The following is a 17590-nucleotide window of genomic DNA, read 5'->3' as shown; positions in this document are numbered from 1 at the left end:
TTTTAAGATTCCACAGTCTACGATGCGCTAGTGAACTCACCACAAATCCTTGTTCGCGCCCAAACACCTTACCGTACAACACAATGTAGAAGCGCAACCATTTTCTTTTTCAAATTAAGCTAGCTCATCTGGCCTCTCCGGCTAGCTTGTCATAGTTTGATGGATATCTGTCCACGAAGGGAAAACTCTGAAGGTAACAACAGAAAAGTTCAAACTTAATATTTGTTCACATCCTATTTTTTACAATAGTATTACCTTATATTGTCAATTTGATAAGTCATGTTTGCATGAAGGGACAATAATCATAAGTAAAGTTTTTAGTAGCTCTTTGTTGTTTAAGCTAGCCTCATGTGACAAAGACAAATGAACTTATAAAACTAGATAAAATGTATATAGAATCATTCAAAATATATATACAAGTTGAGAATTAAATTTGTTTTGAAAGTTAACTAGCCACTATTGTGGTTATGGCATGTTGAAGTCCTGTTTTTATGTGTTCCTTGTATGTACGCCTGTTTCACACAGAAAATATAATTAAACAAAAAAGAAAAAAAGCAGAAACATTAATTTCAAGTCCATTCACTACAATCATTTGACCATTTAACATCAATACATGCAGGCAGAGTTACACACTAGCAGACTGTGAAAGAAGCAGAGCCATTGCTAAACGTATTTACACCTTTTCTCAATTCTGTTCAAATAAGTCATCAACATGAGATATTTTACTCTCTTTATGATACTTAAGTGTCTTCTCTTTAAGAGGAGCTAATATCACTTTTGACATTAATTCAGAGCCAAACACAAGTAAAGGCCTTAGTGTTAAATTCTTACAGCAGAGGAATAACGTTGAATAGAACCTAAATGTGGCACTCAACGTATGTGCCACATGCATTCAATTTCTTTTGGAAACCAATAACTCTTTTTATTCAACCCTAACAAGCCGATTTTCAAAAAGTACAGTACTTTGGTCATCATGACTAAACCCAAGATATCAAACAATAACAATATGCCAATTTTTTTGTTCTAACACAGGATCTTGTAAATCTGACAGCTAGTTTTTTTGTTATTAGTTTTCTACTGTGCTTTAGTTCTTGGATTCAACGCATTATATAAGAATATTTCAGATAATTTTGTGTGATCAATCTTGAGTAAATCAAATCTTGAGTTGTGTGACCGCAGCTTGTATGTTTGATGCATTGATTGGTTTCCAGAAGTATCTCAGTTTTTTGAACTAGTGCAGACTTCCGGTCACGTATTTGGCTTGAAAACAGACCATGTATAAATCTATTATCCTGCAAAAGGTTTTGTTAATATTATGGACTATAATTCAGACTTCGCCCTCAAACATTTACCCCATAAATTTATATTTTTTTCTTCCAGATCTGCATTAATGAATGGGGGTCTTTGTTTCCACTTAGTTCTGACTACTGTCGGTCAGACCCCCTCCACTGAAGACAGACTTTATTTATGCTGGTTCATTTATCCGAGGAGAGGCTGCTGTAGAGGCAGAAGGAAGCCTGCATGCTGATAGTGCACAACCAGTTAGTTCCCCGCAGTGCGTTTTGAACACCAGAGTCTAAAATAAAACACTTTAAACCCCCCCATCCTTTACTCTCAGCGTGTAACTTCCACCAATTGTTCATCAGGAGACTTATCTACTGCCCTCTTGGCCTAGAGGGACGTCTCCTATACTGAAGACTCCCATTTGAACGTTGTTGTTGTATAGACAAGGCAGAGGATTTAGAAATCTTTAGAGAACGAAAGGGGAGGATTTACTGTGTTCAAAGTCTAATTCATGCTTTGAGACAAAACACATAAGTCGATCATGTCCCCTTTTTTGGAATAAACCGTGCAACTCTTTGCGTACACTAGTTCAAACCACCACAGATGGACATCACTCAGAGATCTCCTTGAGTGGTTTTGTGTAAAAACACAGAAGCTGTGTCATGTAAACTTGGCTCTAAACAGTGACCTAAAATACCGATGGTGTGTAGAGCAAGTCTTTGAATTCTTGAGCTGTGACTCTGCTCTGAGAACCCAGAAAGCAAAACGACTCCCACAACCGGGATGTTATGAATGGTTTCCCATATTCTCTGTGCTTTTCCTGCCACAGTGATGGATGAGTGGGGGTCATCGCGTTTCACTGCTGTTGGGCCCTTTCCACCAGCGCTCCAGATCCAGTCCCCCAAAAAATGGTGGCCTTCCAGTCCTGACGTGGGCGGAAAAAGGTGAGGACAGGATGTCCTTATTTACGATCCCTTGCCACTATGACCCAGAGCAGCAAAGTGATTGTTGTGCTGATAAAAGAAAACAGTCTGCAGCACATCCACACACGGCAGGGTTCCGCTGCACAAAGGAGGATTATTTACATTGATATAAAAAGCAGTGTATCCTGTTTCTGAAGTTAAAAATAAATCCAGCAAATATTTATTCTAAACACTTGGGCTGATTGATTCAGTCGGATATCATGATGATTATTTACTTTAGTCTTTTTTTTCCTTTTGTGACGAGATAACTGCTGTGACCTTTAACCTCAGTTACGTGTTAGAATGATTTGATCAGAGCAAACCAACACGTGTGACAAAATGTAGGTTAATAATCTACTTTATAATTTAGCTTCAGTTTGTCATTCAGACACATTATACCATACTCTCCCTCAGGTCACTTCGGTCTTAACTCCTTTCAGTCCCGTGTTGCTAAGCTCTGGATCAGTCTCCCTTCTCACATTAGTTTGTGTTCTACAAATTAATAATTTCAAATCAAATCAATCACCTTTTTAAATTTGCTTTTATTTCAGCCTGATTGTGTCTTTTTACCTTATTTACTTTTATTGTGTCTTTTATTGCATCTTTCTCTTTCACAGTTTTTTAGCTCTTCTCTTTCATTCTATCCATAGTTGTATTTTCATTCCTTTGTCTTGTTTGTAAAGTACTTTGGCTCAATTCCCGTTCTTTGTGCCATCTGTCTACTTGTTTCAAAAATCTGTCTGTCACAAGAAACGTTCATTTTATTGGCTTCACACTTGGCATGTGTATTGTTAAGTAAGTGCAGTGTGATTTGGACACTTAGTAGGTTCAATATTAATACACTTTCAATAAACAGGTGACCAACGCTCTGTAAGATTCCATATATATATTTCTTACTGTACAGATCTTATTTATTTACATTTTCACTTTAATATGCACAATACTCTGCACTTTTACTGCCTTTTTTTGCACTTCTGGTTAGATGCTAAACTGCATTTCGTTGTATAAGTACTTGTACTGTGCAATGACAACAAAGTTGAATCTAATCTAATCTAATAGTTGCGACCGTAGGACTCATCAACATAGGGGATGTTGTCGATCACGTCAACAGCAACTCATTCTCCAGTTCTTGGTTCTGTGTACCGAGTCGAGCTTCACTGAACTTTGAATGAACAGGTGAACTGCTCTTTGTGCAGCAGCGGTGACAAGGCTTCAGGGTTCTACAGACTGAGCCCACCAGCCACTCACTGTGGATCAATGGTCACTGTTACAGTCTCAGAAAGAAAGCTGCCACCAGCACATTCCTTTCCAAACAGGCAGGTTTAGAAATGGGACAATCTAACTTGATTTGACACATTCATCAACCATAGATCAGGTGAAGCTGATATTCACTAGAGCAGCTGTGTATCAGCCATTTATACAATTATGTTCTATGCCTTCTCAATGAAGTGATCTCTTATTCGATATTTCCATATTTAATGGAAACATCACTGTACTGTTTTTAGTGTTCAGCTCTCATCTGGCACAAAGTGCTGCAGAATCGTTATTTGTCATGTGCTGATCTGCTCCTCGCCTGAAGAAGGGACTTTGTCCTCCCCAAAAAGTGACGTTGCATCCTTCCTCTGTGTCTCCATAAAACGTGCCTGGCGCCGTGGACTGTAAGCGCTGCTGCACGCAGGCGAACCGCAGCAGAACTGTCCCAGGCGCGCACGTCTCATTCATCCTAGCTTCATTTGGGAACTGACAACTCCTCTCATCCAACTTGTGTTCTTCAAGCTCGCTTCATTTTCCCTCTGCTAACATCGTGTGTTATTGTGGAGCACCTGCCCGGAGCTCAGGCGGCACAGCCGGCTCCTCACAGCGGCTCCGGGAGTCGGACGAGCCAGCTGCGCCGGAGAGCTCCCCCGCGGAACGCGTGATGGGACACGGGAGGATCGCGTACACCTGAGGACCCTGTGGATTTAAATACATTTTCAGGGAGGGAAATAAGACACTAAGATTTACTCGTTTTTTAAGCAGAAACTATCATCAGTCAGTCGGAGCTGTGTGCCTCCTCTAGCGACTCCTTTACTTTATTCAGACGCACAGTTTGGGGGATTTTGGTTAAAGTTGGAACGATGGTCTCATCCGACTGCTTCAAACTGGTCGTTTTCATCATCTGCTCATCACTCTCAAATGGTAAGAAGTCATTCATGCTTATACAGATGAGTTACTTCCGCTTGGCAGAGTTTTGTGCATGAAAGAGCAGAATTTGAACATCATAAAGACTCATTGGATTCACTGAATGTCTGAATGCACACCTCTTTTTGTTTGCATTTGATATAGTCAATAATACTGAGGCTACAGAGAATAAATTATTTTAATCATTAGTAATAACACAATTAATAATGGAAATTGTAATCCGCCGTTTCTTGATCCTAATTTTTATATTTTGTATGACAGAATATGACAGAATAAAGTTAAATTTGCTTCTTTAAGGAAAATTGTATGTGAACATTTTGGACCTGCAGCTCTCACTTAAGCCACTAGAGGTAGTCTGGTCCCATTGTAATTGTGTCATCATTAACAAGTTAATAAAATGTGCCTCTGGCAGGTAATTGAAACACACTTTTTATTCAAATATATGACTAATTGTTTATTGCTGAAATTTTTTTATTTGTTTTCTTAGACATTCTGAAGATATTGCAAACAAGCCCTTTACTCTAATAATCTGAAAACAGGTTTATTCCAGCAATTGTTATCTGTGGGTGAGCAGGATTAAACATTTTGGGAGGAGAATGCATGTTTTTGTTCTAGCAGCACAAACAGCCCCATTGTCTCAGTGTCTCTCCAAAAACAAGATGGTGTTTAAAAGGTGGATGTTCCTCCACCCTGTGCCAGGTCTGATGTGCCACTGACATGCACAGTGAAGTCTTCCTCATCATCTCCAGATAAACAGCCCATCCAAACAAAGGAAATACTGTTCACACACACACTCATACGCGCGTTCAGCCCGTGAAGCTTTGTCTACGATGTTTTTAAGTAGATTTCCTTCACTGTCCACACACAAAGCGTGGGAAAGACACAAGGAGGAAGCGGACGCAGGGGCAAGAGGCAGCCTGGAATTGTTCTGGCAAGTAAAGGTCACGGAAATGCGACACGCTACCTGAGCAAAGACTTCTTCCCTGAGCTCCTTGTGCTCATATTGAGCAATGTCAAGCTCCATCCCCAAGACAATGGCAGAGAGGAAAGGAGTGTATTGTTTCTGCAGAGCAGCTACAGACTGGTAGAGCCATTATGGATTGATGGGGCAAAAGGCTGTCTCTGTTTATGCTGAGGGGTGCAACAGGTATAATCTTGTTAATATGACTCAAAGCTGCATTATAAGCACTGGAACTGAGATTCATGTTGCATCCTGTCGATGGCACAACAGTCCCATAGTAATAATAAAGTTGATATCAGAATTACAGGGACATATCTTCACTGACATTCTCAGTCTTTGTCTTGCCTTGTCTCCAAAAATATCAGACCTCTGATAATTGTCAATATTTAACTTGCAGCTCCTCCTGATTCAAAATTGAATAGAGACCTATTGTCTTGCTTTATGACATTTAATTAAAGGATGTGTAACAGCTCAGACTGAGGGACTCTGCATTAGATTCTTGCATTGCAGGTTTATTTCAATAGTTTGTGTAATGGTTAATGACTACGCCTTCCACATATCACCAGGAATATGATACTCTCATAATGATTCAGTGAACTATAAATAATGCTATAGTTTAGTTAAAATAATTGAATCTGTTGTACAAGTGAATTTATGAAGCAGAATTGAAGGAATGTGTTCCAAGTATAGAGTCACACACAGTAGCTTTTGTTCGTGGTGTTTAAGGGCAACTGACCAAACCCTGGAAATAATAACTATTATGGGGATAAGTCTCCTCAGGGTTTGAGTTCCTCTGTCTCATCCTACAACGTTGTATCAATCAGCGATTTCTTCCTCTATGGAGGACAGTGTTCCTTTAGAAGCCGTCGTTCTAGCAGGGGGAGTTTGTGCAGTGTCTAATTTGTTTTGGAGTCAGACTATCTTTCCTGCTCTGTTACTTGAGATGAAGTGGAAAATGGGAATGATGAGAGGTCAGCCAAGTGCAGTTGGGACTCATTGCTCACTGGCAGTACGTCTAGGTCCATGCAGCACAAGAAAAACACACATGCACGCACTCAAGAATACACATGCACACACCTCAATTGGAAGTCTCCCCGGCAGAGCTAAAAAAAGGTTGCTCCCTCACAATGGGATATTGAACTGTACAAATTGCTTTGTGTAGCTGTTCTTATGGGATGATTGCAGCAGCTGGTCAATACTTGGCATATCCAGCCTGAGCTAGCAATATATTTTCTTTGAATCCTGCATGAGATTTCAATTTTAAGGAGCTTCTGTCTGCCGACTACTCCTAATCACACATGATGGAAGGTGAATCCTCTGGGTTTAACATTGAGGACTCTCATGCTGAAGATTCCTGTTTGTAGGCTCCCACTCAACTTTATGTAACCTGCAGTGGCCACCCATCTTGGCCAGATGTTCCTGTATTTTTGCTCTTTTTTTTTTAAGAGGAGTCTGGAGCATTTTGCCTCTAAATCTCCAAAGGCTAATATATGGCTAATAAAAAAGGCACTCGCCCTAACTGTTGTCTTAACCTTGTGCTTGGCAAAGTGGAGGGGTTTCAGCAGGGCTCTGTGTGGCAGGATACGCCAGCACATGAAGCACAGCTCGAGCAGCGGCAGTTACGCCTTTCTTAGGCAGGTGCTTTCATGCCTTGTTGTTTCTTGTGGATTTGTCTCTTTGTTTGTCTTGTAATTTTCACCCTAAAGGCAACATACCATGACCTGTCACTGGCATTAAGAGTTATCACACCATGAAACCATTGCAGCCTTTGAATATAGTCGTGTTAAGAAGAAGACTCCTGAATGACCCTCTCTTGTGATGCTGATTCTGTGGAGGTCATTGAAGTAAACTTTAATATAAAGTAATTATCTCTCAGAAGGATAATGCAAAAAGCGACAGGATTTCTTTTTACTTTCTTTAACATCTTAAGATAGGGCATATTTTTGACAATTTTAGGAATTTCTCTAGCAATAATGCAGAGATATTTTATGAAAATCAGGCAAAGTTCAAACACCTTTTAACAGGGGAAATTTGGTGCAGATTTAAGCAGTTTTTATGCAGATGATATATGTGTCTGATCTCAATACATCTGGTGATAAAGTAGCCCACCAGCCTTGCCGGAGGTATGCGCTCTTTGAGTGCCACTCAAGTCTTAGGAAAACGTTGATATTCCCAACAGTCTAATCTTTGCCCTCCGTCATTATGCCTTTTTAATCTCCTGCAGATAAGACATGCTTGCTTTGTCTGTGTGGCTTCTAGAAATTGACAGTTATGTTGAAATTAGTGCCCATGTTGCCTGGACTTAACACTGAGTCTCAAGGCTAAGTGACTTGACCACAACACTGTTAACATTCATAGTAAATCGTTTTGCCAAATATTTGTAATTTGTCATCATAAGACTATCTGCAGCCTCAGCAGATCATTTGTTATACTTTCGCATGAGGGCAGAAATCTTATCTCGCAAATGTTTAACTCCTGTTGCCATGGTTTCAGTGCAGCGAAGATGACTCACCACCAGTGGCCCTGCACTCTTTTATCAAACAATCACTTTCCTCTCCACACTTTATGTATTTACTGAAATGGCAAGGTTAAACACGTGAATCATAATGCTGTATTGTTTCTTTTACCTTGGAAGCACCAAAACAAGAAACTCAGACTCCCAATCACTCAAGACAGCTGTGTTGTATAATGACAGGATGGGAAAAACGAGGACATGAGGTGTATTCTCTGCAAAATAGAAGGGAATTCCGCACATTATTCCGAGCATTTGGTCTTTATTATGCAATATCAAACATGAGCCATGTGGCAGCATGTTGCAACAGGCTGGTTACATCTTGCCAACAGTTACACCAACTCACAATTGTCCTTTCTTTTGCCTCAGTTTGTCCTTCAGCTCAGTAATGTTGTTGTGAACTTGGCAGTAGTGCAAAACAAAGGGCTGCAAATCATTCCAGAATAATCCCAAAAATCGATCACAATAAGAAATATAATAGCAATAATTTTGGTATCATTGCACCTCACTCTTAATCTTTTTTTCTTACCATATCATCATCAGTTATTTATCTCACAATAGCTGTGCTTTGAATATCTGCCCCCATGTTACATCACAATAAACCAAATTCCAACAACGTAATGAGGGTTGATGAAAGATAAGCAGGGTCAACAATTTCAGTTGCATTGCTGAAATTCATCTTTGATTAATTGCAAAACAGTTTTTGTCGTTTGGCTGTTCTTTTAGACTAAATATTTAAATAGCATTTTCTGAGCCACAAACATTTCAGTAAAAAGTGAAGCATAAGTCCTGGGATTCAATGCTGCAGGAGTTTTTAGTCTTTATTTCCTGGCTGCTTGTGAACCTTCAGCGCCACAAAAGTATTTCCAAAAAATACGACCTGTCGTCCTGTGCCCCTTCCCTTCATCAGTGGCAACTGAGAATAAGGACATGCTAATGTGATGCTGGTCTAATCTAAGTTACCTTGGCCGTGTGTCAATGATCAGATTAATGTTGTCTCACTGGCTCCCCTCATCAGTCGAATGAGAAACTGAACCAGAGTCTCTCGGCCTTCTCTCTCCCCCTCACTGTGTTTGTTCCATGCCTGTCCTCTTTTTAATGGCTCTTAATGAGAACCAGCTTCAGGCCCCTTTGAACCAACACAATAAGCACAATTTCTGGCATTTTTCAGGCGATCTGCTGGAGGAATGCGGCACACAGCTGTTGCAGGGGGTTAGGGGTGTCGGGAGGGATGCTTGCTGAGGTCAGCGTTGGGCAGACACTGGAGCAAGTTGAAGTTTTGAGACGTTTGGGTGTAAAGAGACAGCCGTGGGATGGGTTTTTTTCTTCCTCTTTTAGCTGGGGACCCTGTGGACTTATCCATCTGTAGTGAATTACTGAGAAGAATAGAAGAAAAATTGGCCCGTTTTAAGAGATGAGCTCCCTGTCAATTCAAGGTCAGGATGATGTTTTGGGATGTTTACTTGTTCGAGCAGACACCAGCATTTGTAGTAGCACATAAGTCAAAGAAACAAAACGATAAACATGCATTTTTGCCATTTATATTTAACTATAGTCCCAGGGGTCAAATTGTATTTGAGTCATTTCAGCAATGCACTTACATGAAGTAACTGTCAGTTCTGAGATTAAAAAAAAAAACGATAACTATTTAGACTTCAGAAAGGCAACAACAGATTTTGGATAGTTTTTAATCTGTGAACTGTGATGTTTTATTTGGATCAGGAGCCTCAGTTGTTCTTGATTTAATATACAGCAACGTTTATATGTAATATAAGGCACGTGGAATCACAACATGAAAGTGTGTGAGCCACAGCCCTTCCCTGCTGCACAACCTTGGACGATAAAACAATGATGTTATAATACTTTGTGAGGAAGTCAATATTGAGTGCCACTGCCAACACTGGCAATGTCAGCTCATTCTTAGCACAACAGCTGTTCTGAATAATAGACAAATACTCTTTGTGTGTGTTTTCCTCACTCTCTCTTTCTTTGTGCGTGTCTTTTGAGCCTTTTATATGCAGGTGTACTCATGTATGTGCGTGGGTTTCCATGTGCGTGTGCATGCACGCCATGAGAGCCTGGGCACCACGCTGTTGTGTAACCTCATTGTCTTTCTTGATTCTGTGCTAACAAGTAAAGGTTTCCCCGTAGGCTGTAGTATTTGCCGCGTTGACTCAATGCATTTGTTTTGTGACCACAGTGACAAGTTGTTCAGGGAAGCCAGTGAAAAGAAGGAAATCACATATGGGACGTGACACCCCCCTGGAGAAGAGGGAGAATCCCAGTGCTTCCTATGTTGAATGCTGTTAGAGGGACCTCTCAACACATAGAGCTGGCTGCACACCAAATTGAGGCCACCTTTAAATCAAACATCCCCTCTTAATTTCCCCCTGATACTTTTATAATAGCATTCAGAGTGCAAGGTCAATGGTAAATGAAAAAAACTAAAACACAAAGGAGAGGAAGGGAGCAGCCACTAAAGGAGGTTGAACAGTTGATCTATAGGAAACGCGTGCAATGGTAATCATGGTTTCGGTGAATCCGACTGTTTTGACCTTTCTGGTAAAGTGGCTCCCCATTTTTCCCCCTTCCTCCCTCCATTCTTCTTTCTTTCTTTCTTTCTTTCTTTCTTTCTTTCTTTCTTTCTTACTTTCTGCTCATCCAAGGACACTCACTGTCCGTTCAGCAACTTGCTCACTCAGCACCGGAAACACCCCCATTGCTCTCACAGCAGACAGCCACTTGCATAAGAGGCAGAAGCAGATCAGCACAAAGTGAATCCACATTTCCGTGCTAAAGTGATTCATCGGAATTTCCAACATTGTTTTCCATTCTGTTGTTAATTGCAATTGTGGTGACAAACAACGGTGTAAAGGGAGAGATGCTGTAAATGTGATGATTTGTTTAACCAAAGTGCTGCGTGTGTCTGTTTGTGTGTATGTTTCTGTGTGTGTGTGTGCGTGTGTGTGTGTGTGTGTGTTTGTGTGTGTGTGTGTGTGTGTGTGTGTGTGTGTGTGTGTGTGTGTGTGTGTGTGTGTGTGTGTGTGTGTGTGTATATTCAACAGGGCATTTGGACAAAGAGCATTCCCCTAAGATTCTTCCCTCTGAGAATCCCCTCATCCTTCGTAAAGATGATTCATTGAACCTCATATGCAGGTATGTAACACGCATAACCAAATACAACATATTAATACAATCAATAAAGCCGGCAGTGAATAATGAACCTCAATGATTTATGTGACAAAGGTAAGTATCTTGTCATGAAGAAATTAGCGACAAATGGCTCCATGTTGCCCTTCCCTGGTCACATAGGATGAGTTGGTCTCTTTTCCTGAACTGTCATTCCAGCCATTAAGTTGAAACCCTGGTCTCATTACATGTAAGAATGGCTAGTGGGGGGGGAATAAACGGTATATGCATGGGTCTCAGGGCAGTTAGTGGCTACGAAGAAAATGGGACAATGCTTGGCAGTGGTCCACATTTAACAGTCCTTTAGAGGCGGTGGGACCCAAGTGTTTATTTTATTTGAATTTAGAGAGTCTTGCATCATTTTGTAGGACCGCAGAGAATGCTTAGGAGCTGTCTATCTAATGCAATGATTCCATACAAGGCTATGCGCTAAGATGCCTGGTCCATGCCAGAGGATTTTTCACCAGATAAGAGCAGGAGGTTGCTTAACCCAAAATTCTGCAGGCAAAGGCAGTGGTATGCAAAACATGTTTGATGTTCCTCTGGGATCTCTTTAATGAGAGATTTAAAATAGATGCTGCGGGGAAAGAATGTGTCAGCCGAGCACGTCATTCAGGAAAAACACGTTCCCATGTGAAAGCGCAAGTTATCGGATGACTCGAGATTACTGAAAATAAACTGCAAATGAACATAAAGCCAAAAGGTCCCCAGGGGAGAAGCAGCTGCTGCCACCCTGAACTTAAGATCTTGAAAGGTCATTACTGGCTTTCCCTCAGAATAGATCCAGTTTACACAGTGTTTGTTTACATAGAGCAGATTAACAGTAATATAAAGCTGATGTGTCAAGTTCAACATATTTAACTGTACATTTTTCCCCATCTTTCATCAAACCTAATGCTGAAATGTTGTCCCTCTGTTTCCTTTGTTAGAGGTCATGGCTCGCTGCACTGGACACTTGCTGATCCCTCGCGATCCATTTCATTAGAGGGGGTGCGGACGGAGGCGTGTGATCCTGGACATCACTCTCATTCGCACTGCAGCAATCTGACAGTCACACGTTTGATCGCCGATGACACAGGGAAGTACAGCTGTAAATACTCCAAAGATGGTTCAGACCACGTCATCTCGACCTACGTCTATGTCAAAGGTGAGACCTGCAAAGTGCAAGTAACCAGCTCAGCCTTTATCAAGCAGTTTCAGTGCATCAGTAAGACCAAAAAAGAGAGAAACCCGGGCTCTCTTTGTTACATTTATGGCACCTTATTTATCCCACCCAGACCTGTGAATGTAAATGATTTTCCAGAGAAAAACTGTTGTTTAGAAATACAAAGAACTGGTCTATAAACTGGTGCACCAATTAGCATTCTTCTTTTTGAACTGAATTGTTTTTCTTTGATCCATGATTTAACTGTGTTTGTTTTCCCTGAAATTCATGTTAGTCCTGATTTGAAAAAAAGGGTGTTTTCACAGGGTGATACACATCTGCTGACGCCAGTGGGAATAGTGCCAGTGCTATAGTGTTGAAATGAGCTTTCAAACAGCAGCACTTAATTGATAGAATATAATGGTCAATGAGCAGCCTGAGATTTTCTGAAAGATACCAAAGCTGGGAAACCTCCACTTCTGCAAGAAAAAAAGGAAGCAAGAACAGAAGAGAAAGTTAAAGACGTTTAACAAAAGAAAGGGAATAAAGTTTAACAGAGAGAAAAAGGGAAGGAAAGTTAGAATAAGTTTTTATTTGAATTATGAAACTGAACACACTGTGTATGACTACAGTGAATTCAGGATGCTGACTAACTCAGGCTGAAGTGTCACACTTGCTCTTCTCAGAGAGAGGAAGTGGTTTCTTTGGTATGATTGGTTTCTTCTGGAGGTGGAAGGGTGAAGCATGATTGCACAGGAAGCCCTGGTCATTGACTGCGATTTCCTGCTCCTGCTACTGTTTTCCTATAGGTCTCCCCTAAAACGTCCGTTCACAGTTGCACTATTATAATAGAAAAGAAAGTTGTGTTTTCAACCCTGTTTGTTAGCTTTTTGTTTATTTGGTGGTGGGAATAAAATCACCTTAAAGGGGCAATATCCACATTAATAACTTAACTTTTATTTAACTTTTTCAAGAAATAATTTGTGAAATCATGAATATGTATATTTTGGGGTCATAAGGGTATGAGCTCTAGTGAGAACCATTCACGTACAAATGGAGATGGTTCGAAGCAACATAGGGAGACCAGGTCAGCCTCAGTTGAGATAAGAATACAAGCACCAAATATCCAAAGGGTGTAAAACAGTTGTAGACAATGAGGACCAAAGTGAATCTGGCTGCTCTGTGAACGTGGTTCCCACTTCGCCTGACTACCAGGCAGCCTGCTGTGCCGGTGTTTAGTCTAACACTTTCTTTTCAAAGCCCCTCAGCTGTTTATTAGATCATTTTCCATGCTTTCTATTCAAATAATAGTTCCTTTATCACACCATTACTGCTTGACCTCACACCAATCGCAGACTATTTGTGTAGCCGAGAAGTTCCCACAGCGGTTTTGCGATGGCTGGCTGCCCAGTAGGAACTCATTGCTATAGTTTGGTTGCCCTATCTGTGCCCTGCTCCCTTCTCCAACTGAATGAAGTGATTTATTTATATGATCTCTGTGTTAGATGACATTGCCCTGATTTAGTTGCACTTCTCTGGCATTGGGTGTTTTTTCGCTCTCCCATAACAACACTTATATAACAACTAGTTATCCTAAGGGATAAAATATACATCTGCTTAGAAATGCAATTTCTGTTTGACCTGTATTTTAAATCTTACTGATTTTTTGGGGGGGGTTGTTCCACAGATTCTGAGAAACCTTTTTTCCTAAATCATCCGTCACCTTACATGCTGGCAATCTACAGGCATGAGACGAGCCTCACTGTGCCATGCAGGACGTCCTCTCCTGATGCTGTTGTAAAACTTATAGGGGTAAGACCTCCCAATCATTACCCAGCTTCTGTGCAAATGTTGTATTTTACTGTATGTATTAGGGTTGAGCCCAGTACTGTATTATTTGATTTGCTGTTGGTTTCTTGTTCCAAATACCCAGAGTCATAGTTACAAAATTTCATACAAGTCCAGTAGCCTTTCTAAGAGGAGATTTTCGTCAACATCCTTTACGAGGTTCGCTGCTCTTTTTCATCCTCAGATTAATTTCTTCCAGTTCGTTGGGTGTTGGGTGTCACATGCGCTAACTCCGACTTTTTGTGGTAATTTTACTTGGGGACTGGCAGGAAACAAGCAACACGCTCGAACATTTGCATTCTCACATGCAGCCCCTCCGAAGAACATCTGGAAAATGACATTCGGTGGATGTCTAAAAACATCTTAAGATTTCTCACTCTGTGGGAATTGATGAAACTGCAGAGAGAGTTGCTTTTGATAAAGCAGCTAAATGTTTTTTACACTGCATTTCTACTGCTAATGTTTTTTTTTTCTAATAAAGTAAAACTCTGCATTTGTTTCTTAGACATGATTAAACATGGACCTTAAGATAAATGACACTGTGCGTCATGGGCTTGCTCCATAAGATTGTTATTAATAGGTTATCCTTTCTTGTTGTCTTCTGGAAAAAGTGTTTCCACTCACTGGTTCACACACTCCTTGTGTATTAAATCACATTAGCACAGACACAGGGACAGTGGCTCGTCTGAGCGAAGCTCAGGGGCGACGACGGGAGTCATCCTGTCTACTTCCTGTAAGAGCAGGAAGGTGTTCCAAGAGTGTTTTTCTCAGAATAGACTCTAGACTAAATTTAGGTGCTCTTCTCTGACAAACATCAGGAAATGCAGAAGCAAAACAGTACACACCGTGTCAAGTCACAGGAAACAACAGGTAAATTATGAGGATTATTGGGAGATGACAGCAGAAGAGAGCTCTCTTAGCGACTGGATGACACACCTCTGTAGGACGTAAGAACCTGATTGTGGTCAATGAAAGCAAGTGGCATATTAAAAAAGTTGCCATAACAACCACAAATGTGTGTAAAGTTTGTCATATGTGTCCCAGTGCCTACTGTGGACAAACACATCTCACTCAGATGGAACAGATAGTGGTCAAGTGACCTTCCTGCCATTCGAGACTCAATGGCACTCCTACTTCCTGCTCCCTATCCTTCCTTCCCTTACCTCTTGCAGTCCGACTTCTGGCATAAGAACAAACAGCATAAGGCACGCACATCCTCTTCCGAGTCTGCAATGTTTTGTGCTCCATTGCATCCATGATTGCAGAGGTTACACTCCACAAAACAATGAGACTAATTAGACCTTCACTCTCGCAGATGTCTGTGCCCAGCTGAGCCCAGCAGAGCATGAGTTACATGTTAAATCAAGTTGAGTGCATAACATTTTGCTCTGTCTGCCTCAGTGAATATCATGAGGGTCACCAAATATCTGTGGGCTCTGACAAAACGTCTCTGCTTTCTTGTCTTGATTGCAGGACCCACCATTATCAGAGACAATTGTTAAGGAAATGGTTTGGGATCCAAAGGTGGGATTCAAGATTCCCTACGGTCCCTACACTTCGCACAGCTCACTCACCTGTCGAACCGTGGTTAACGGTAGTGAGTTCCAAGTACTGTACTATACCAAAAGACTGAGTGAGTTTTATCTTTCTGTTTATACCTGCTCAGTGAACATTTAAGACCATTGCTGATGAAGACACTTCTCTGTTTAACACTCTTCTCTTGTCTTTTTTCAGCTCAGGTTCTTAATAATGTAAAAATTACCCCAGATCATGTCAGACTCTTGGTTGGAGACACCCTCTTCCTCAACTGCTCGGGTGAGACCACCTTTAATGGAAGAATCAACTTTACGTGGAATTTCCCAAAGAAGAGAGTAAGTTGAGGATTTACTATTAATAGTGTGTTAAAAAAAGAATCATCACAGATTGTAGCTATGGCGTTTATGGTGCTTGCTTTGTCTTCAGGATAATCGACATTATACGATTAAATCCAAAGTCGTCCCTGCTTCAGTCCTTGCGATGAGCAATGCTTTAGTGTTGCCAAACATCACCATGGAGGATAAAGGGCTGTACCGCTGCAAAGCTGAGCTTGACCGCATCATACACAAGAATACCACAGCAAGACTCCTCATCTTTGGTGATCATACTTTGCATGGATTAACAATGTGATCATGTATTGAAAAGTGGGTGTATATATATAAATCTCACTGTGGTTTTCTTTGTTACAGAGCATCCGTTCCTCAACGTCTCCTACAAGCTCAAGCGGCCAAGTACAGTGACCGTCAAAGAAGGTAGAAGGAAGCATGTGTTTGAACCCAAGGTCAATGCCCTGCCCCCACCAGACCTGATAGCATGGTGAGTTATAGTTCACAAAAAATGTGTGGCAGCACCTCCACTATGAAAGTCTGGTTTTAGAGATATTGGAATTATTCTAGATGTGAATCTGTCATTCGAAAAACATGAGAAAGTGGCCAGTCCCATCAAATTGAAACTGATTAACTAAAGTCATGAGACAATACTTGATGAATTCAAACCTGTTTATACGTGATGTATATAACATTGTAAAAACAATTTAAGACCCTACAAACATTTGACTCTCGGGCCAACACCTATCATCGTAATACAGTAAGAAATTAAAATGTATTTAATTTTGATAAACATTTTGTTGATGCTTGCCTCATCTTTAAGGTTTTATATGAGCCTACACCTCCCACACTGAGTCAGTTTATAACACTGAATTCTAAAAGTGCCAGGGTCTTCTCAGTCAGAGCCTCCCACTACTGGAACACTCTAGAGTAATAATGACCTAACTTGTAGGTACAGTATTAACTAGAGATATGGCTTCAAGCAAACCAAACCTGCAATAATGTCTAATCATTCCACCTCATCTCTGCCATTAAGGTCTCTCACAGTGTTTATGTAACTTGCGCTTGCCTTGCTTGCCAATATATTTAATGTGTATTGTTTTTATCTGTACACTTAAACTATGATACATTATTTTATTCTAGTTTTTGAGAAAAACTACGGCTCGTTTACAGCCTTTTCTTATGATTAATAAGCATTATGCAGTGCCTAATAAATAAAAAGAATATTATTGTTCATGCACAATGAAAATAACTTTCTGTGGTTCTAATTTTCAGGTATAAGGATGGGGTCCTTATCAAGAAGAATTCCACCTGTTACAAGATGTCTGGCTTCAACTTATTCATCACGGATGTGGAGCAGAAGCATGCTGGGGTCTTCACCATAAGCCTTGGCAGCCAATCAAAGGGCTTGTACAAGAATCTGAGCTACACTCTGGTAGTCGAGGGTAAGCTGTCGCCATTAACCTGATAATGACTCTGCATCCTGAGGAAATGAAGCAGTGCCTCGGCTTTGGACTGTGGCGTCCCCGGCGCTTTGGCTGCTTTCGGTCCAGTTCACTGGACGGCAGGTAGCAGCTCCAGTATGAAAGGAATTCGAGGGCTTGTTGATTCCAGGGCTGGATTGACGTAGCCGGGGCAGCTGTTGTT

At 40.9% G+C, this 17590-nt stretch overlaps 1 protein-coding gene across 1 annotated transcript in view; it reads left to right on the top strand.

Annotated features, from left to right (window-relative positions):
* Window positions 1-3927: 3927 nt before the first annotated feature.
* kdrl (kinase insert domain receptor like) overlaps window positions 3928-17590 on the top strand; it is a 42732-nt gene continuing 29069 nt past the window's right edge. Inside the window, exons 1-9 of the mRNA XM_061079303.1 lie at window positions 3928-4424; window positions 10966-11056; window positions 12019-12236; window positions 13921-14045; window positions 15555-15714; window positions 15816-15952; window positions 16044-16215; window positions 16307-16433; window positions 17219-17388. Of these exons, the coding sequence (XP_060935286.1) occupies window positions 4364-4424; window positions 10966-11056; window positions 12019-12236; window positions 13921-14045; window positions 15555-15714; window positions 15816-15952; window positions 16044-16215; window positions 16307-16433; window positions 17219-17388 (1261 nt within the window). The 5' untranslated portion in view covers window positions 3928-4363. The remainder of the gene's footprint in view (window positions 4425-10965; window positions 11057-12018; window positions 12237-13920; window positions 14046-15554; window positions 15715-15815; window positions 15953-16043; window positions 16216-16306; window positions 16434-17218; window positions 17389-17590) is intronic.

Source organism: Limanda limanda, chromosome 10 (genome assembly GCF_963576545.1).
Source record: "Limanda limanda chromosome 10, fLimLim1.1, whole genome shotgun sequence".
Lineage (NCBI taxonomy): Eukaryota > Metazoa > Chordata > Actinopteri > Pleuronectiformes > Pleuronectidae > Limanda > Limanda limanda.
This window is presented reverse-complemented; position numbering and strand designations above follow the sequence as displayed.